This window comes from Rhinolophus ferrumequinum, chromosome 9 (genome assembly GCF_004115265.2).
Source record: "Rhinolophus ferrumequinum isolate MPI-CBG mRhiFer1 chromosome 9, mRhiFer1_v1.p, whole genome shotgun sequence".
NCBI lineage: Eukaryota > Metazoa > Chordata > Mammalia > Chiroptera > Rhinolophidae > Rhinolophus > Rhinolophus ferrumequinum.
In genome coordinates, this window is record NC_046292.1 from 482784 (window position 1) to 503267 (window position 20484).

Consider the following 20484-nt stretch of genomic DNA (forward strand, 5'->3'; position numbering starts at 1 on the left):
ACAGCACCTGGCCAGACCGTGGAAAAGCTGGATGGCCCCCACGTCCCAATCTCCTCAGGCAGCCGGGCAGGAGAAAAGAGATACAGGCCACACGTTGGTCCCATAAAATTAAATGCTTTTTAGTGTTTAAAATAGCATTTCCACAGAAGCAGCTCTATTAACTATCCAGACGATACTCTGACTTGATCCAGTATCTACAGCGCAGACATGTGCAGGCCAGACACTGGGAAGGAAGCGGCGTGTGCAGGTGGGCAGCAAGGAAGGGCGGGCTGGCCGCCCCTCTCCCCCAGACCGCCCCTGTAGCAGCTGTCTGCATCTGTGCCTTCACCCCTCAGGGTCGTGTGCCACCCCTCCCGCTGGCTGAAACACTCCCGTCTCCACCTCATGGACCTTCCCACACACCTGCACATACAAACTGTCCCTGCACTCACTCAGACCCAGCGGTGGGGGGACATGCAAACTGCTCCAGCCAGGTGTGTGTTTGGAGGCTGACTTGGCTACTACCTCCTCCAGAGGACACAGGCCAAGCAATAAATAAATAAATTATACCCCTACCATGGGAAGCTACGGAGGAGTCCAGGGGCCCCGATTCCACCCCCGAGAAGCCCAGTCTGGGCACGATGGGTGGGGCCTTAGAACTGGGTGACAAGTGGGACCCAGGCCCAGCAGCCACCTCTCAGCTTGGTCTGGGGCCCTGTGTACAGCTCTGTGGTGATTGGGGGTCCCTGAGGCGCACGCCACAGGAGACAGGTCAGACCTGTGTGAGCAGAGACAGAAGCACCCTCATAGGGTCTGCGTGGACACAGCTTCTCTGCCAGGAGCGAACAGGCTGCTGAGCCCAGGCCAGGGTGGTCTGGGCTGCCCTCAGCCCTCCCCTCCAGCCTGCTCCCACGCTGTCCAGCCCTGGACCCCACGTACGGCCCCTTGTGCACATGGAAGCACAGGCTGACCCAGGACGGCCACCGCTAAGGCAAGTGCCCTCCTGTGGGAGTGACAGGACCACCAGCTCTCCCACGGCCCGGCGGGGCTAAAGGCACGCTCTCCTCAGTCACATGATGTCCACAAAGAACTCACATGGGTTCCCCATGGCCTTCTGGAAGGACTGGCGGCTACCTGTCAGCTCTGGGGGGACAGCGGCCAGCTCCCGGACAGGAGGCCCCCCAGGTGGCCCACCCACCACTGAGTACGCCTTCGTCAGGGGGTGCAGTGGGGGGAGTCCCGGGGCGGCGGCCGAGGCCTGGCTATGTGGGCTGCTGCCACGGCTCAGCTGGCTAGCCGGACGCTCCCGCCAGCTGCTGCCACCTGCTCTGCTTGGGGCTATGTGGTCCGACTCGCTGCCACTGCCCCCAGCCCCAACCCCCCGACGCTCCTCTCGGCCCAGGGCGCGCCGGCTGCTCCCGCCTGCACTCCGGGTGGACCCGCTGCTTTTGCTTCCTGGGGTGGAGAAGGGGAGAGAGGAATAGATGGTCAGTGCCTGGCCTTGCCTCCTCCAGGACAACTGACCACTGCCAGGGCACACGGGCAGAACCTGGTGTCCCGAGCCGGGCTGGGGGTGGGAGGGGGCAGCCATGCAGACACGAGGGCAGGGCTGGCCCTCCGAGACACGCAGGAGCAGCTGCAGCAGGCGGGGGCGGGGGGAGGCGGGGCTGGGGGACAGTGGCAGGCAGGCGGGGACGCTCGGAGCCAGCACGATGCCCCCACACCTCACACCAACGCCCACATCAAGGGCCTGGTCTCGCAGCTGAGAAACAGGAACCCATGAAGGGCCTGTGTGCCGGCACTCCCGTCGGCCATCCTGGGACCCCACCCAAAGACCCACCTTCCATTGGACCCCAGGGCCCTGGCCAACCACTCGGCTCAGCCCTGTCCTGGGTTCTCAGGAAGCGTTGGGAACCCGAGGACGCTGGCTGACTGGGGACATGCCGAGAGGGACACCGGGCAGGACCCTGGCTTACCGGCCCCGAGGTCCATTCCGCTAGTCCTTCAGTCTAAGGCTTGCTCAGCACAAAGCAAGGGATAGCATGAGTTACACAGCAGGTCCAGCCCAGCACCCTTGCCCGCCACCAGCTGGGCCTGTCCAGGCTCCACAGGCGCCCCACACAGCTTCCCCTTGGGCACCGCTGCCCTCCGACCCGCTCTCCTGCCCAGGTCCACTGGGCCAGTGCCTGACCTGTCCCTAGACCCTGTGGGCACTCGCCCACTATTCTCACTGAGCCCCACTCAGCCTTGGGCCAGGGCTTCTCCTCAGGGAGCCCCCCGGGCTCTCCCCTCAGCTCCCCACACATCCCAGTGTGGGGATGTGGTCGTGTGTGAAGCTGTCCTCCCCTGGCTCCCTGCCGGGCTGCAGGTGCCAGGGCGAAGCTGTCCGACCACTGTATCCTGGGGCCCCTCTGCCGCACCCTCACCGGACCACTGCACTGCCCTTCCCCACATCATCTCCTGGTCTCCTGCCTCTGCCATGCCGGGGACATCAGCTCCCCACAACTACCACAGCCTCCACGTTCCTTCTCCCCATCCCCTCAACCACTCACCCCTTCCAAAGGCAGCCACCCAGGGCCTGAGCACAGAGCAGGCGGGAGTGCACAGGGTGGGGGGGGAGGGGGTGGCACACAGGGCAGAGCCAGGCGGAGGGGACGGCGGGGCTGGGCATCACGGGCTCTCACCTTCACTCTGCTGACTGCCAGCACTGCCGCTGCCGTAGCTGAAGCCGGGGTCCTGGTACGCGGGCGGGAAGCAGGGCGGGGGCCCTGCGTACTGGTAGGGGTAGCCCTGGCCCAGGGCCCAGGGGGCGGCCGGGTGGGGCAGTGGGGCCAGCGTGTCCTGATCCGAGGCCCCGCTGGAACCGCTGTTAAGGTTCAAGGCTGCAAGATCTGGCAGAAGGGGAGGGCGGGTGAGGGTGAGGGGAGGGCAAATGGCCCACCCGGGGCCCCACCCTGCAGCCCCCAACTCACTGCTGCACAGGTCCCCAAAGACGTAGTAGCACTGCTCGGAGAAGGTGACCTTGTTCACCGTGTGCCGCAGGAAACCCCGCTTCAGCATGCTGCTAGCGTACTTGCGTGCCTCCCGCCGCTCCTTGAAGCCGTCCACGTGGGTGTACAGCCAGTCCACCACGTCGGCCCCTGGCCGGAGGCACGTGTCAGGCCCAGAGCCACCACAGCCGCCGCCCGCCCCCCAGCCTGCGCTCAGCAGGCACACACCGATGACGGCGTTGGCAATGGTGATCTTCAGCCACATGCGGTCACGAATCTCCAGGCCAGAGTCCGGCAGCTGCATGGCCCGAACCACGACACCCATGTCACTCTTCACCGTCAGCGCCGCCTCCTCCAGCTCTGCAAGGCACAGCCCCGCCTCAGCCGGCGTGGGAGGAGGGCTCCAGGAAGCCACCTGCCTGCCTGTGACACCCCCTAGAGGCCGGTGACTGCAGCCTGTCCACCACCCGAGGGAACCCAGGGCTGGGGGGTCGGGGGGGGGCAGGGGGGAGAGGGTGACATTGGTCTCCTTCCCCAACCGGACCTTGGGCCCAAACCACGGTGAGGCTGCCCCACCCACGGCCCTGAGCCTGTGAGGTCAGCCTCTTCCCCTCCCTGCCCCAACCAGCTGGGCTGTTAGTCATGTTAGCGGCAGCCAAGCAGGGTGAGGGCCCCCTGCATGCACCTGCTTCTCCCCACTCCTGGCACAGCAGAGTCCCGGGCAGGGACCCCAGGGCTGGCCAGCCCCCCAGGCATCTTCCACCCCCACCACACAGGAAATGAGCACTTTGTCGGCACTGCGTCTGCACACATGGGCCTGGCAGCAGCACGAGCCCTGAGGCTGGGATGGCCCTCGAGTGGGACCCTACCGGGTGGGCCCGTCGGGCTGTCCTGGGCCTTGGTGCCTCAGTTCCCTAAACTCACGAGCTGCCACTTACGTGGAGCGCCGGGCACAGAGCTGGTTAGTGAGGAGGAGCTGGTGCGTGTGACGGCGCTGGAGCAGGGGCTCGTACCGTAGCGGGGCAGGGCTCCGGTCAGCGCCGCGGTGTGCGACAGCCAGGCGGCAGGGTCAATGGGCCGAACCGGGTCAGCTGGGCGGCCACCACGTGGCAACAGATGGACGGACAGATGGTGGGAGAGGAAGCAGAGCACAGGGCACAGAGGAGAGAAGCCCTTCAGCTGGGCTGGGGGCCCCCATCCCCCACCCATCAGCCCATGGGGTCACTCACCCCTTGGGACAGTGAAGTAGCTCCGGGGGGTCGGGTCCCAGCACTTGGCCACGGTGAGGCTGATGGGCCTGCAAGGTGGGAAGGGGCAGGTCACACGGGTGAGGCCCCATGGGCCCGCCCCCGGCCCCCCATGCCTCACCCTGTCTGGGACACAATCTCCCGCAGCACCCGCACTGCGTCGTCGTTGCTCATGTTCTCAAAGTTGACATCGTTCACCTGTGAGAGGAGGGCTTCAGCATGGCGGGCGGGTGCTGACCTCGCCGCCCCCCAGGGGCTCCCCAGGCCCGAACCTGCAGCAGCATGTCCCCTGGCTCGATGCGGCCATCGGCAGCCACAGCCCCGCCTTTCATGATGGAGCCAATGTAGATGCCACCGTCCCCGCGGTCGTTGCTCTGCCCCACGATACTGATGCCCAGGAAGTGGTGCCTCTCTGTTGGGGGGTGCGGTGAGCAGCCCCACCCATGCCCCCCCCAGGAAGGGCCCCCCCCACCCTACCAGGGCCCGCCCCCCCCAGCGACCCCGCTGGAGCCTCACCCATGTTGAGGGTGACAGTGATAATGTTCAAGGACATAGTGGAGTCCGTGATGCTGCTGAAGGACGAGGCCTGTGGAGGGCCGCCAGGTGAGAAGCTTCAGGAAGGCGCGGGCGCGCGGGCGGGCGGGCAGAAGCGCAGACCCCACCCACGCGCGGCCGCTACCGCTACCTACGCGGTCCGTGTGCCGCATGCGCTGCTTCCGCCGCCGCCGCTTGTGCTTCCGGATGAGCCGGGAGGAGGTGCTTTGCTCGGTAGAGCTGCTCAGCCTGGGGACAAGGAATCGGGGGACAGGCGTGAAGCTGCAGGGCCGAGGCGAGGCGAGAGAACAGGCACCCTCACCCCCTTCACAGAATCAGGACACTGGGGGAAACGGGGCGGGTACCCGAGGTGCTGCGGAAGGGGGGGAGGGGAGGCGGGGGGGCCTGGGCAGTTTGCTCAGGACGAGGTTATGCTCCTGGTTGTGCACACACACCACCCCGCACACCTGACACGCAGCAAACCCCCACCTATGGGGGTGGGGGGATGGGTCACTACTCTCAGGCAAACATGGACACAAACCCCAGGTAAGCCAGCACGGCAGCTGCGCTAGCACACACTCGTGTGCACAGCATGCACACGAACAGGCACATGCACCTGTGCACACCACACAACATGCACACACACCTGTACATGCACGCCCTCGTACGCACACATCTGTCACACCTGCACATACCTGTGCATACACTAGTACACACCTATGCACATATGCACACTTGCCCCACCCTGTGTACATGCACATCTGTTCACACACGCGCACCCAGGACATACACATAACCACGTCTACATACCCACTTGCACACACATGCCCACATACTAGCTTGCACACACACGCCCACATACCCACTTGCACACACAAGCCCACATACTAGCTTGCACACACGCCCACATACCCACTTGCACACACAAGCCCACATGCAAGCTTGCACACCCACATACCCACTTGCACACACCCACGCCCACATGCCAGCTTGCTCACACCCACGCCCATATGCCAGCTTGCACACTCACGCCCACATGCCAGCTTGCACACCCACACATACACACCCATGCCCACATACCCACTTGCACACTCCCATGCCCACATGCCAGCTTGCTCACACCCACGCCCACATGCCAGCTTGCACTCTTGCCCACATACCCACTTGCACACCCACATGCCAGTTGCTTACACCCACGCCCACATGCCAGCTTGCTCACACCCACGCCCACACGCCAGCTTGCACACCCACGCCCACTTGCACACCCACGCCCACACGCCAGCTTGCTCACACCCACACCCACACGCCAGCTTGCTCACACCCACGCCCACATACCCACTTGCACACCCACATACCCACTTGCTCACCCACATGCCAGCTTGCTCACCCACACCCACATGCCAGCTTGCTCACCCATGTCCACATGCCAGCTTGCTCACCCACGCCCACGTGCCAGCTTGCTCACACATGCCCACATGCCAGCTTGCTCACACCCATGCACACACACCGGCTCGTGTTGTCGTCCTCATCCGAGTCAATGAAGCTGCTAGACTCAAGTTCACTGCTCAGCACGGTGGATGCACTGTCAGGAGGCAGCCCCAGGTCCCTACGCCGGTCCCCCCTCGGGTGCCCATTGGTCCGGGCAGCTGTGGGGACAGCAGGGAGAGGAGTCAACCCTGGGGTTCCCTGGAGGTCATGGGTGGCTTGTGCATCCTCAAGCACCTGTTGGCCTGGGCGCTGGTAGGGTGACCGTGGGGTTGCTGGGGGTCACTGGGGTCCAAGAAGTTGGGCCTGGGACTGCTCCCCAGAGACCCCCACTGGGCTGAGGCAGTAACTCAGGATCAGCCGTGGGGCCCGGGGGTCTGGGGCGTGGCCTCTCACCCTCCTCACGGTTCCGGCGCCGGGCTCGCTCCCGCCGGTGGCTGACTGTGGACTCCGTGCCAGTCTCGTTGTCCATCCCGTCACGGCTGCTGGCCACATTTGGGCTGTTCCGACGAAAAGGGGGGTTGGGCAGGCCAGCCCCCCAATGCCTAGGATGCCCTCTCAGTCCCTCCCCTCCCCTTGCCTGGTGTACCCTGACTCTGCAGAGGCCCTCTTCCACCCCCGTCTAGTCTGGGCCTCTCGGCCCGCCCTCTCTGCTGACCAGTATCTACTGACCATGATGATTTCCTGCTCAGCTGCCCAACCCCCCAACAGGTCTTGGCAGGGGCCCCTCAGGACCACCGGGCTCAGTCCCCCTGAGTTCTTACTGGAAAGAGGGGGGCCGGGAGTCCCCAATGCCGCCCATCCGCTCAAGTGGTGGGGGCAGGTCTGTGTGGCCGTCAGTGGCCTGAGACCCTGCGTCTGAGTGTGCACCCTCAGCCAGGACCAGCTGCGGAGGAGAACGATGGCTCAGTGATGCCCAGCAGCCTCTAGGCCACCCCTCGCAGGGCGCCCAGGGCTCAGGTGACCAGCCCCCTCCCACTCACACCCAGCTCACCTGAGCCCGCCCCCCTGCAACTCTGAAACCATCCCCACCCTGGCCGAGCGCCCTGTGCCAATGTCCCACAGACTCACCCAGGAGACCACGCGGCCGTTGAAGCAGGGCAGCCTGGCATTATCAGCTGAGATCTCCTCCTTCACCACCCTGCAGGCAGACACCACCATGAGACCACCCGCACTGCGGCCCACTCCCACCAGTGGGCTCTGGAGATAAGCCCCCAACCCTTGTGCAAGGTGTGTGCCACACCAGGGCACCCGGCCACATGCCCAGAAGTCAGTCTGTGTGCATGCCCCTGCCCAGCACATTCTCTTCCTGGGGACCCTCAGCATCCTCCTGAGGGCCCGTCGAGGGGGTCCAGACCCCCGACCCTCCAGCACTGGGGTGTCACTGCCTGTAGCACCCTTGCTGTGTGCTGTGTGCCCCACAGGGTGGATCCGTGGGAGGTGGCTGTGTCCGGCTCTGCGCCACCCCTGACCCAGAGCAGGCCTGAGCATAGATGCGAGGGCTGTCAGACCCCATTGACACAGGCAGGCCAAGATGGACAGCACACGCATGCATGCACACACACACACACACACACACACACACACACACACACACACACTCTGAGGGCAGGCCACCTGCCCAGCCAGGGAGACAAGCAGACCCCCACGGGCTGTACCAGCTCAACTCAAGACCTGGGAGGACAGCTGGGCCCCCTGAGAAGTTAGCCCCGGAGGTCACTGCCCAGCACAGCCCAGGTTTTTAAAGCTGCCCTGGTCAGGTGGGCGTGCGGGGTAGGGAAGGCAGGATGCACGGGGCCAGGCTCCCTGACTGAGAAGCAGACTGACGACCCTGGGGTCAGAAACAGCTGTGGGGGTCCAGGTTTCAGGTTCAAAGGCAGGGGTAAGCACCCAGCACAGCTCACAGGAGCAGCTGTGGAGGGGCTGTGTCTCTGCGGCCTCCTGGAGGCCCAGGGAGAAGGGCAGGCTGGGCTGGAGGCTGCAGCGGGAGGGGACCGTGACACCGTGCTCCCTGGAGCCCAGCCCTGCCCAGCACAGGGGGATTTCCAAGCCTGAGACTTGGGCCAGCGGAGAAACGGGAGGCAGAAGACCAGGAAGGAAGCAGCCTCAGTTTGGCCAGCACCCCACACTCCCAGCCAGGGAGCAAGGCCTCAGTTCACCCAGTCTTCTGGAGGGGGCCCCAGAGTGGATGGAAGAGACAGGGCCAGCCTGGGGGAGAGGACCCCTGCCAGGCTCCTGCGGCAGTCCCTTAGACACCTCCCAGGGCCAGCCCCACATGCACCAATAAGGTGGACACCCCCACTGGCAGAAAAGGTCGCCTCTCTGGACCCCTGCTCCCCTGTGAGGGGCAGACCCCATATCCACACTACAGCTCTGCAGAGCTGAGCTTCCAGGGCAGGCCGTGACCCCATCCAGAACTCGGCCAAGGACACGCGAGGTTGTCACCACAGAGGACCTGAGGTGGCGGGGGACACCTGGGACTCTGCCCGCTGCAGCTGACAGACAGGGGGTCAGTGGGCTGAGAGCACCATCTCTGCGTGATGGCAGCCACAGAGACCCAGGAGGGCCCTGGTCCCCACACAGCCCAGATGGCCCCACCTGAGGCCTCCCTTCCACATCCAAGCTCCCGTCCTTTCAGACTCACACACAGGGGGCCAGAAGAGCATCCCGAACTCCCATGCTGCAGGGCCTGCCTGGCTCCCCAGGCTAGCCCCTGCTTTCACCCAGCCAAGGCCTGAAGACGACCCATCACCCAGGGCTGCCTGAGGCCGCTGAGCCCCCCAGGCAGTCCCCAGAGGTCCTGCTTCCCCGGCCCCTCCCCCCAGCCTGAGGAGCCTGCGTCCCACAGCACACAACAGAGCATGCTGTCTTCCACTGCGGGTGGGGCGCGGGGGGCACCACAGGCCCAGCCCCGCGAGGCCAGGACAGAGGGGACGCAGGGACAGGTGCCAGAGCCCCAGGATAAGGGCATAGGCTCTCCGTGGGATGCAAGACGCTGCCCACTTTTGGCCTAGAAGCCTGGGGGAGGGACAAGGTCGGCTTGGGGGTCGGGGGGAACTCCTCCTAGCCACTCTGAGGCTGCCTCCTGGGCCGGCCTCACCGGGTGGGAGAGCAGACCTCGGGAGCAGTCTCCACTGACCCTCGGAGAAGGCCACCCAGGCACCTCTGGTGGCATCTTGCCCCGACCTCAGAATTCCTGGCAAGATCCCACTTAACCTCAGACTTGTGGCCGCCCCGCCCCGCCTACCACCCCCGCAGACTCGCCCTGGTGAGGAATCTGCTGCAAGCAGGGCCCTTGGAGCTGAGCACAGCCCAGGGCCCAGGAGGACCGAGGGGCTCCCACGGCCACAGCACTCCACAGCCAGTCCTTCTCCGTGGGACGGCCCTAAGTGTGTGCCCAGAGGCAGAGGGTACCCCCCCACCACCACACAACAGGGAGTTGGCAGAGAGAGCTGGCACACAACAGGGGAAAAAGGGCTGTCCCCCAATTCCTCAAAGAGCCCTCCCCAGGCTCAGACGCTGCAGGCTCCAGGACAAGGGGGGCTCAGTCCTCCACACCCTGCCACAGCTCTGGGGGGTGACCAACACTTCCGGGGGCCACTGACCCCAGATGGCACAGCTGCGGAAGGCAGAGGGAGACTCAGCCAGGCCAAGCGCCCACCCCCTGCCTCGCAATCCCCGCACCGCACCAGCCAGGGCCCACAAGCCATGTGGCCCAGAGATGGAGTGGTCTGGGCCACGGCCAGGAGAGCTAAGTGCCAAGGCCAGCCCGGCAGCCCTGGGAGAGGGAGCGGTGAGCCCAACACCCTCACCTTCCACCTCACAGCCCATGAACTGGGCTCAGGTCCCTCCCTATACCACCACTCACCAAACACACACTCGCAGCTCAGGGCCAGCCCAGCATAGGCCCAGAGACCCTGCCCAGCTTTGCTGGGTCAGAACAGCCATGACCTGCATGGGAAAAGGGGGGCACAGGACCCTCTACCCACTTGGCCAAAGACACTGGTGGGGAGTGGGTCCTGGTCCAGCACACGTGGCCCCACCGCAGACTCCTGCTTCCCTTACCAGGTGGTCAGCTGTGGTCAGGAACAGAAGCTCAGGCAGCTCAGGGCACAGCCCACAGTGGGGTGGGGGTGGCCAGAGCAAGAGGCCCAGGCTCACAGCCCCTGATCTGAGGCCACACTGTCATGGGGTGGGGGGCACTGCTCCAGTCCAGCGGGAGCTGCCCTCCCTCCCCCCACCTCCACTCCGTCCACAAGGCCCCTAGGTGTCCTTTGCAATAAGTATGAGTAATGGGTCACACCTCCCAGAAGGGGTTTATCCCACTGAATAAATGACTCTGGGATTTAGAACTTGGAGCTCTGCAGACAGATCTCAGGCGAGGAGAGAAAGGAGGCAGCTGTGGGGGTCCTCCCGTTCCTGAGGCAACCCGGCCACCAGCCAGAGATCCAGGGAGAAAACAAGGTAAACCTCCCCCATTCTGTGACTTGGGGTGACTGCGCCTTCCAACGTCACCCCAATCCATCCCCTGTGCTGGCCCACCTGGACCTCACAGCTGCCCACTGCCTCCCACCCAGTGCTATTCCCTCCCACATCCCAGCCATTTCCAGAAAGTCTAAAGAACTCTAGGCCTGTTCCAAGACTCACACTGGCCTGTCCACCTGCCTCCTTGGCCAGAACACTCACAGGCCCTACAAATCCACCAATAGGCACAGCCTCCGCTGGGAGTGCATGTGGGTGGGGGTCTCTGCAGCTCGTGGGCAACCCACAGTGGCTAGCAGGCACCAGAGAAGCAGCAGGCCTCTTGGGATGCACCAGAGCATGTTCTGAGGGCAGCAAGCTGGGGGTCTAGGGGACCTCCATAGGAAGGAGCAGGGCCCTGAATCTGAAATATGCCAAGGTGGGACTGCAGGGAGGCTCTGGGACACAGACACAAGCACCCTGCTGGCTTCGGTTTGTGACAGACAGCATGTGTGACTTTGGTAACTTTTGTTAAAATAATAAGCTAAGTTAAAAACGAAAGTCCCCTTTCACACAGCCAATAATCACAGTCAAAGCAACCCAGACCCAGAGGAGCAGGGACTTCGTGAGACTGCCCAGGAGGGCAGGGAGGCTGGACCAGACCCCCCCCCCCAACAGGGCCCCACCTTCAGAGCCCAGCAGGAAGGCCAGCAGGCAGGGCAGGGAGGGGGAGGGGAGTCCAGCCTTCCCAGCCTGCCAGGGACACACCCTCCCCTCTGCCTCTCCTTGGGGAGGGGGGGCCCAAGAGAGTTCAGTCGTCCAAATGTCCCTCGGGTCCCTGAGAGTTGCAGAGTAGCACCAGCCAGACCTGACCTGGGCCACCCAGTGCCCATGCAAACCACAGAATCCAGGAAATGGCCTCAATGTCAAAGTCCCAAGACGCAGCCACACACAAGGGCACGGCTGCCTACCCGCCTGACGGCTGCCTACCCGCCTGACGGCAGCCAGGCACACCTGCTGGGCCCTCGGGCGCCCCCTCCCCAGCACTGCAGAGCCTGGGACTCAGGTTACCGGTGGCTGCGCTGGGTCAGGCCTGGAGCAGAGAGCGGCCTCCAGCTCTGGTGCTCACAGTCCCCGAGGCCCAGCCCAGTGCAAGTGGGAAGTCCCCTGAGCAGACAGCCACCGAGGCAGGCAGACAGCAGACCCAGGGATGCTGACCCCGACGCTGCTCCAAGTGCTGTGTGGCCTGGCAGGAACAGAGGCCTAAAGGCAAGCAGCCCCAGGGCAGGGGTTGGCAGAGTGACCCTTGACCTCTGCCCTATCCGCAGTACACTGGAGAGGGCCGGAAGGCTTCCTGAGCTTCCAGAAACTTCTGCAGATCCCAGCAGACAGGTCTGTGCCCCTGTCCTAAATCACCTCATTTCCTCTTTTCCCCCATGCTAACTAGGGTACCCACTGGGTGGCTGGGAGTCCAGCCCCAGCCCTTCCCCAGTGACACACCTCTGGCTCCAGTCCCCATAAATCACAAGCCCTCCAGGTCAGCCTTAAGCACCTGACCTCCACAGGAAGGAGCAGGGCCCTGAGTCTGAAAGATGCCAAGGTGGGACTGCAGGGAGGCTCTGGGACACAGACCTTGACCCGCCGGTTACACACACTCAGGCACATAGGACCAGGCCCAGGGTGGGCAGAGACGCCAGGACACTCGCCAGACGACCGTCCCTAGCTCTCAGGCTGCTGGGGGCAGTCTGGGCCCATGCGTCCCCAGCTCAGCGCGCAGACAGGTGGACACACACCACAGCAGGGCGCGAAGGTACGTCCCGGTTCGCAGCCCCAGGATCCCTAAAGCCCTGTCCGTGCGCAGACAAGTGCGGACCCCGCGCGCGGCCCACTGACCCGAAGTCCTGGTCCATGGACTTGAAGAAGAATTTGTAGGCGTGCACCGGCCGGTTGCTGAGCACGTTCTTGAAGTCGGCCAGCGTGACGCGCTCGGGCGCCACGGGCAGCTTGACCAGGTACGGCGTCTCCTCCTCGTCCATGTGATAGATGATCTTGGTCTCCGCCATGGCGCGGCGACGGCGGCGGGCGCGGGGCCTGCGCGGCGCTCAGGCCCGGCCCGGGGCTCGGACGCGGGCGCCTCCCCGCCGCTGGCCTGCGCCCCGCCCGCCTGCCGCTCCCGGCCCGGCCACCCCGGCCCCGCCCGCCCCGCCGCCCCCGGCTCTGCGCGCGCTCCGGCTGCTCACCCGCGGCCCGCGGCCGCCCATCCGCCCCTGGCCCGGGACGCAGGCAGGGAGCGCGCGAGGCCCGGCCGCGTCCGTGCGCCCTGCCGCCCCCCTCGGGCCGCGCAGTTCCAGGGACCGCCCGGCGCCCGGCTAAGCGCGCGGCCCGCGGGGGGCGCCCGAGAGCTCAGCGGCGCCTGACGTCACCGGGCCGCCTGCGGCTCGGGGCGGGGCTGCGCAAGCGCGGGGGGCGGGGCGTGCGTGGGGGGTGGGACCACGGTGCACGGGACGAAGGTGCGTGCACCCGCGCGCGGCCCCCCAGCGCGCTTTCCCTGAGTCCCGAGCCCCGCGGCGGGGCGTTCGGGGGCGCCCACAACACTCGCGGGCCGCAGCCCCGCTGGGCTGTTGGACGGACAGGGGTGCGCCCCCCGGGGAGTTGGGTGGAGACCCACCTGCACTTCGCGCCCCCAGCTGTCAGAAGGGAACCCCCCCGGCCCCCGCCCCGCCCCGCCGGGAGCCCTCCAGGGAGTGTGGTTCGGCGGGGTTCCGGCCCTCCACCCCCTCGCAAGGGCTCCCGGGTCTGTGGGTGCTCAGAGGCCGGAGGCTTCCTAGTCGCAGCTTCCTGGTCACATCATCGGGCTGCAGGGGGCCTCGGAGGAAGCTGAGGACACTGTGTCGCCTCCCGGATCCGAGGACACCTGGTCGCTTTGCGCCCCCGCGCCAGCTCCGACATCGCGCGCCCTCTGCTGGGACCCACGGGGGCTCAGAGAAACACGGGCCAAGTGAATGGGCGGTGGAGTGGGGAGTGCGGGTGTATGTGATGCCAAGATAACAGGGGTCAGCACACAGCTGTGTGCGGGTACGTGTGCACAGAGGTGCCCAGGCATGGTGCTTCAGGTAGCAGGTAATGGCATTTTTTTCTTCCCCGGCCGCTGTCAATCAAATCAGCCTGGGATCCTCCATGGGTCGAGAGAGATCTGAAGCCACGCCCTTCAGGCTGTGAAGGGTCAAGCCCTCCACTGGGGTGAGTGGCTCTCCCTCCCCCTTACCCCAAGAGGAAGACTGGAGGCCACCAGAGGGAGTCCTACGCTGGCGAGTGACAAGAGGAGCGTCCCTAGGATGGGACCCGAGGTGATGGGGATGGGGGGTTGTGATGCCCTGTGACCCTTTCCCAGCACCCACCTTGAAGATGGCTGGAGCCTGGGACTCGCCCCTATGCCTGGTCATGACCATCCTCAGGCAGTGGGCCACCGCAGGAAAAGACCCCACCAGTCCACCAGTGACTGGAGGATCCAAAGTTTGGACCTAAGTCCCTGAGCCCAGGCTGGGGACCAACCCCAGGCCAGCCTAGGCCAGGGGTCCTGCCCTCCATTCCCCTAGGCTCTGATGGGGAGAGCGGACAGGGCTCTGTGAGGTTGGCACCCATTCTGCAAAGCCTGGGCCTTCTCCCTTAGGTCTCGGTTTGCCCGGAGGTAATCTGAGGAAGCCAGGCAGGGCAGCCTTAGACGGAGGGTCCACCACGGCTCTCTGCTGTGTGTCCAGGGAAAGAGGGAGACAATGCGTGCCCTGAGAGCTCATGGGAGACCAGCACCCCCCAGACCAGACACAAATGGCTGCTGGTCACACAGATCCAGGGCATCTGATGCCCCTGAGCTTCTCGCCTCCACCTGACAGTCCAAGTCACAGGAGAGAAGCTGGTAGCCAATCCCAGCTGATACCGCTGTGGTCAGGCCAGGCTCTGCAAGGAGGGGTGAGTTTGTGGACAGAGCCGGAGCCCTTACAGGAGGGACCTTGCCCGTGGCAGTGGTGGGCATTGTGGGGCCAGGAGTCACTGGGCTGGGAGGAAGGCACATTCTCATACAAGCCACAGCCCCCAAGCCAGCGTGCCTTCTTGCCTTGTCACTGTGGGTCCTTGGAGAGAGGGTGTGAGCAAACAGCTACTTGAGTAGCTGTCCCGGCATTTCATGTGACAATCCTACTCACACCAGTCTGGACTCAGAGTAGGACTCGAGCTTAGATTCCTGGCCGGCTTTTCCCAGGCACCTTCTAAAATAACCACTAAGAGTGGAGCTGCTGAAAAATTAGTGACCGCCCCCCCAACCACCATGTAAGTAAGAGGTGCTTCTACCCTGCTCTCATCTCCTGCTGGCTGGTGACCTGGGATGGAGGGCTGGCCTTCCCCCAACTCACCTCCCACCCCCGTTTCTGGGATCTACTAAGTAATAAAGCTGGTGACTTTACTTCCTTTTATGACTTTATTGACACTATGCCTTCATGAAAATGACTCCAGGGTTTTCATTTCCCCAAAGTGGGAGCTTGCATGCCAACCTGTGTGGGTGGCTGCTGCCTCTTCATACAAGGGTTTTCCAACATAGGGTGACAGTCACCCTTTCCTGCCTGCTGCTGTCCTGGGAGGGCTCTGGAGGATGGGGTCAGGATTGGGGACACAGGCTTCCTCCTCCCACAGCCCCTTCCCACCCCCTCCATTGGGGGTGTCACCTGTCTGCAGGTGTTCCTGCCTCCTCCTGCTACCTCCACCTGCATCTTTACATATCTAGTCCCATCTTGGCATCTGCTTCTCAGGGGACTGAATTAACACTGCCCTCCTCTGTCCCCATGTCCACCAACATGCGCCCCTCCCCCACGTCTAGACAAACCCTCAGGAGACGACCTGAAAGTAAGTGGTGAGAAACTGGCTGCAACTCCGCTCTTCCAAGGACACCAGCACCCAGACCCCCACTCCAAGAACTGGGCAGTGAGAGTGGGAGTTCAGGCGAAGGACAGCTTTGGGGTCCCATGGCCCAGCTCTGCCCTGGAAGTAGAGAGGGAGCAGCAGAGGTATACCTGGACCAAGTCTAAAAACCAGGTATGGTCTTTATTGTGAAGGCAGTAAGTTACCAGGAGGAGTAAATGGGGGTGTTGGCAGTGGCCACACAGGCCACTTGAGAACCATTATCAGCCCTCCCCCATCCTCAGATAAAACAGAAGCCAAAAAATGACGCAGCCCCAGACTCCAGCCCAGGGAGGGGCCAAAAGTCACAAGGAGCCCAGTGACTGTCAAGACAGCTTTTAGGAAAGGAGGCTAGAGCAGGCTGGGAAGCAGAGAAAGGGCCCCAGGGTAGCCCCAGGTGGCCGGACACAGCACCGAGGGCTGGGGGTGTGCAGTCCTCAGGTCCCCATGCAGAGCTGATGGCAGCCTGGCTGGGGAGGACAGCTCCCCACAAGAAGGGGAGAAGAAGGGAGGCGTGCCAGCCCTGAGGCTGATCCCCACTCCTAGAGTGTCTCCTGGCCTGCCCCTGCAGAGGCGGGGCTCTCCCATAGGGCAGAAGCCTGCAGAGCCTGAGGGCTAGGTTGTGTGGGGGGAGAGGGGGAGACAGGGCCAGCAGGGAGTGCCTGCACAGCCGGTGCAGCCCCAATGCTTGGCAGAGTCCCAGGAGCCCACTGTAGCTTGGAGGATGAGGGTGGCTCCCTAGAGAGATGTCTGGAGGCAACCTTGCTCTGCACCTGATCAGGCCAAAGTTCCAGGATGGGCGGGACCAGCCGCCAAAAGGGGGGCCAGGTGAGCTGCATGATGGTCAGTCAGGAGGATGTGCTGCTGGCCAGGAGCTGCCAGCCAGCCAGGAGCCCCAATCACTTTATTTGCAGTACTCCTTCCTGAACTCTGGAAACCAAGGGAACAGGTGGGTGGCTGCCCTCTGCCTCTCCTTTGTAAGGAGGGATACAAGGCGGACATCTGGCAGGATGGCCCCAGGGTTTCTGCAGCAGTCAGGTGGCAGGGGATTCCTGCCCGCGGGGCTGGCTGGTGCCTTCTGAGAGTGGGTGGAGAGGGGCATGGGCTTGGCTCTGACGGGCAGGGGCAGTCTCCCTCCCAGCCACTCACCTCTGTCCAAGTCGATGTTCTTAGCCGGCAGAGGGCTGTGAGCCAGCTCAGCCCTTTCCTTCAGGATGTTGTTTTTGTAATCTGGTGCAGGGAGAGAGCAGGGTGAGCCGCCCCCTCAAGATGTACCTCCCCCAGCCCAGGCCCAGGCCCAGGCACCTCACTCGGAGCCTTGGTGTGTGTGTAGGAGGCCCTCACCTAGTTGGATATCCTCACTCCTGTAAAAAGCCTGGTCCCCTGTGACCACAGCAAACTCTGCCATGTTCACGTCCTTCCTGGAGGGGAGGGTGGGGGGAGGTTAGAGCGGCGGATGGGGTGGGGCCTGGCCCCCTAGGACAGCCGGGAGGGGGCACTCACCCCTTTGATTTCCCCGACTTCTTGTCTGAGTATTCGTAACCTGGGGAGGGAGACTCGTGTTGGGGGTAGTCTCGCCCCCTCCCCAGCTCTGAGGAACCTCCCGGCACCGAGGCTCATTGGGCGCCCTGCTGGCCCTCGGCTCCGGCAGCGCACCCCAAGCCCCGCCTCCGATCCGGAAAGGCTTCCCAGTGCCGGCGTCCCCGCTGCGCTCGCGCTGGCTCACCTCCACGGCGGCGCTGCCGGGTGGCCAGGATGACCGTGATGAGCAGCAGGATGAAGAGCAGCAGGGTAGCCAGCACGTAGCCCAGCTGCTGGAAGAAGTGAGCTCGACTCTCCGGGACTATGACGTTGATGACGCTGCGGCCACGTGCTAGCGTGGGGTCTGCGAGGGCCGTGTAGGGGCGGCGTCAGGGAGGGTGCTGCGCAGCGGACCACCCGGTGCACCCCCACGCAGGCCCCCCCTGCTGCGCCACGTGGCTCGGGAACACAGGCAGCCTCAGCGGGGGGGGGCGGGGGGGGCGCCTCCCCTCCGCTAACATCCTCGTCCCCTATGGGGGACAGAGAGGAGCGGGGCCTCGCCGTCCCCAGCCCCTAGGCCGTCCCCAGGAGCCCAAGGCGGCCTCCTGCACCTGGGGCGGGGGCGCTGCTGTGGCTGGAGCCGTTGCCTGGGGAGTCCCGCGGGGGCGGCTCGGGGGCCGGCTCAGTGACTTTCAGGTGGAAGACGCGACGCTCGTGCAGGCCGCAGTAGTGGTGATGCAGGTGGCAGGAATAGGTGCCCTCGTCGGCCGGCTCCAGCTGGTCGATGCGCAGCGAGAAGTCGCCGCGCGCAAAAGCGTCCGCCTCCACCGCCACGCGGTCGCGCAAGAAGGGTGGCCCGTAGGCGCGACGCTCGCCCGACGCGTACAGGTCGAGCAAGCGGTCGGCGCGGTCGTGCGGGACCCCGGGCGGCTGCCGGTCCCAATGCACCACCTGCTGCGCCTCCTCCAGGTGCCGGTCGGTCCACACGTGAGCGCGGTTCACACAAGTCAGCAGCGCGGGCGCGCCGCGCTCCACCACCAGCACCTCCTTCTCGCCGTCCCAGTGCGCGCCGGCGACCCGGGCTGGGGGCGCAGGTCGGTCAGCGGGGGGAGGGGTCAGGGGGGGCAGCTAGGACTGCGGGTCGGGGGAGGGAGCGAGGAGCGGGGCGTCCACAGTGGCGGGGATAGGTGAGGACAGGCGGGGGTGGAGTCCGGGGGGGAGGGGCGCACTCACGGTTGTCAGTGACCTCCAGGCGGATGGCCAGGGTTTCATAGAGGTGGCAGTAATGGTGGTGCAGGTTACAGGTGTACAGCCCCTCGTCTGTCTCCCCGACCGCTGCACACCCGCGTGGAAACCAACCATGAGCTCCGCGGCCGCCGGCCCAGCCCCCGAGCCCCCACCGCGGTTCAAGGTCCCATACCGCGGATGATCAGCGAGAAGTTGCCGTCGTGGAAGGCGGAGGGCGACAGCAGGAGGCGGCCGCGGTCGCGCGGCTCGTACACGCGCTGCTCGCCCGCCGAGTACATGTCCACAAGTCGACGTGCGGGGCCGCCGGCGGGGCCGCCGCTGAGGTCCCAGTGCACCACGCGCTGGCGGTCGTGCAGCCGGTCTTGGGTCCATACCATGCGCGGGCTCTGGCAGCGCAGCAGGGCCCGGGCGCCAGCTGCCCAGCTCACTGCGGACTCGGACACCACGGAGCTGCCCGCTGTCGAGGACCCAGATGGCCCTGGTGGGGAGGGGAGTCACTGGGGGACGGGTGGGACCCAAGGGGTCAGGTACAGGGTGGGATGGCCGGATGGGAAGGGATCTGTCGTGGTTCCAAGGGGGGAGGGTGCTCACTAACCTGAAGACAGAAGGACCACAGAGCCTAGAAGGAGAGGAAGAGTGAGTCACACGGGGCAGGGGGCCACCCATACAGGGGAGGGGCTTGGCCCCCTAGTCCCTTCTTTGGTCCTCCCTGAAGTGGGTGATAATGACACCCACTAAGTGGGTGGAGATAAAGCCAGAGAAGCCAGGAGCACACAGATGGGGTCTCCTGTAGCCCCTCCTGAGGCAGGCACGCCTCCCACTTAACCCTCAGCCACCTGCTGGGCTGCAGGAACGAGCCTGTCCTTTTGGAAGTGAGTGGTAGGACCAGGGTTAGCACCTCCCACAGGCGGCTCTGGAATGCATGCTTGTCACCAAAGGCCAGCCTCAGGAATGGTGGCCACCATCACCATCACTGCAGCAAGGCTGCCAGAGTCTGATGCCCGAGGGAGGCTGGTTGTGGGGGCTCCTGCACGTGTATTCCCGATGTGGAATTCACCTGCTGAGGGCCACCCCACCTGAGCCCTTGATGGTCCTCTACCTGCTGGAGCCCCACCTCACCCAGGGCTGCAGCCCCGTTGGTCTGAAGCACAAGGAAGCTGGATGTGGGGGATAACCCTACCATCTGCCACCCCACAAGCCAAGTTCCTGCTCCAGAGATGTGGCTGAGTGCCCAGGGCAGAAGGAATGTGCCGGGTCAGCAGTCCAGCCCTGGGGGCGGGCTCAGGGGCCTGGGAGCCAGGGGGAACTGGAACAGACCGTGCAGGCCTCACTGTTCCCAGGCCCCCCACAATCCCCAACCTACTCCCCTCCTGACAACTGGGAAAAGCGCAGGCTGAGGGGCTTCCCAGAGCAGGACTGAGGGACCCCAGTAGCTCTGTCTCAGCTTGGCTTTCTGGCCTCTGGCTCTGGAGGACATCTGCAAAACTCACAGCCTCCTGGGTCCTGGGGGCCCCAGAACTCATCCCGAGCTGTTCCCTCTGAGGTCCCCCCACAGCCGTCCCCTTCCCAGCGGTGGCACCCCACCCCTCTGGGCTCAGCTCAGAGAGGCGGATTTGCCTAAAATGCAAACTCACTTGGACCCACTCGCGGCTTGCGCCTCCTGCCCCCACTCCCACCCCAACTCACTCTGCAGGAGCACAAGTTTCCAGAGCAGGACTTGGGACCGCAGCTCCATGGCGCCCGCCAGCCCAGCCTGCCGGCCTTGCTTTGTCTCACTCCAGCTCTAACTCTCCAGAAAAACAGCCGGCCCCCTCCCCCTCCTTAGCACCCGCCATGACATCACGGAGCCCTGGGCCGGTCGACACTCTGCAGACCGCCCCCTCGGCTCCTGCCCGGCCCCTGGGCCTTCCCCATTCTTGGCCGGCCTGGTGGGGAGGGGGAGGGCCGTGGCCACTGTGTCCCAAACAGTAGGAGAGTCTGAGCAAAGACTGGACCCCTCTCTGCCTCCCGTCCTGGAGAGGGGGCAATAGCCCAGCCCTCGGAGGGAGGGCAGCAGGGCCCGAGGGCATGGT

At 64.8% G+C, this 20484-nt stretch overlaps 2 protein-coding genes across 4 annotated transcripts; both read right to left on the reverse strand.

Annotated features, from left to right (window-relative positions):
* Positions 1–98: 98 nt before the first annotated feature.
* Positions 99–12834, reverse strand: DVL1 (dishevelled segment polarity protein 1). Of its 3 annotated transcripts, XM_033113734.1 has the most exons (16): positions 12590–12834; positions 7307–7376; positions 7000–7121; positions 6632–6735; positions 6258–6396; positions 4906–4999; positions 4733–4802; positions 4489–4628; positions 4338–4414; positions 4199–4266; positions 3908–4060; positions 3198–3329; positions 2952–3119; positions 2664–2870; positions 1956–1994; positions 1298–1434 (listed from the first exon to the last, which is right to left on the reverse strand). In XM_033113734.1, the coding sequence occupies exons 1-15, from the start codon at positions 12757–12759 to the stop codon at positions 1984–1986; spliced, it is 1725 nt and encodes a 574-aa protein (XP_032969625.1). In that variant the 5' UTR covers positions 12760–12834; the 3' UTR covers positions 1298–1434; positions 1956–1983. The 3 variants fall into 3 exon arrangements, with proteins under 3 accessions (XP_032969624.1, XP_032969623.1, XP_032969625.1); XM_033113733.1 differs by lacking the exon at positions 1956–1994 and having other exon boundaries at positions 99–1434; positions 3983–4060; XM_033113732.1 differs by lacking the exon at positions 1956–1994 and having other exon boundaries at positions 99–1434.
* Positions 12835–15762: 2928 nt separating this feature from the next.
* MXRA8 (matrix remodeling associated 8) lies at positions 15763–20248 on the reverse strand. The gene is made up of 10 exons (XM_033115097.1): positions 20099–20248; positions 19008–19031; positions 18585–18890; positions 18398–18499; positions 17776–18246; positions 17370–17528; positions 17147–17186; positions 16988–17064; positions 16793–16873; positions 15763–16573 (listed from the first exon to the last, which is right to left on the reverse strand). The coding sequence occupies exons 1-10, from the start codon at positions 20145–20147 to the stop codon at positions 16548–16550; spliced, it is 1335 nt and encodes a 444-aa protein (XP_032970988.1). The 5' UTR covers positions 20148–20248; the 3' UTR covers positions 15763–16547.
* Positions 20249–20484: the final 236 nt, after the last annotated feature.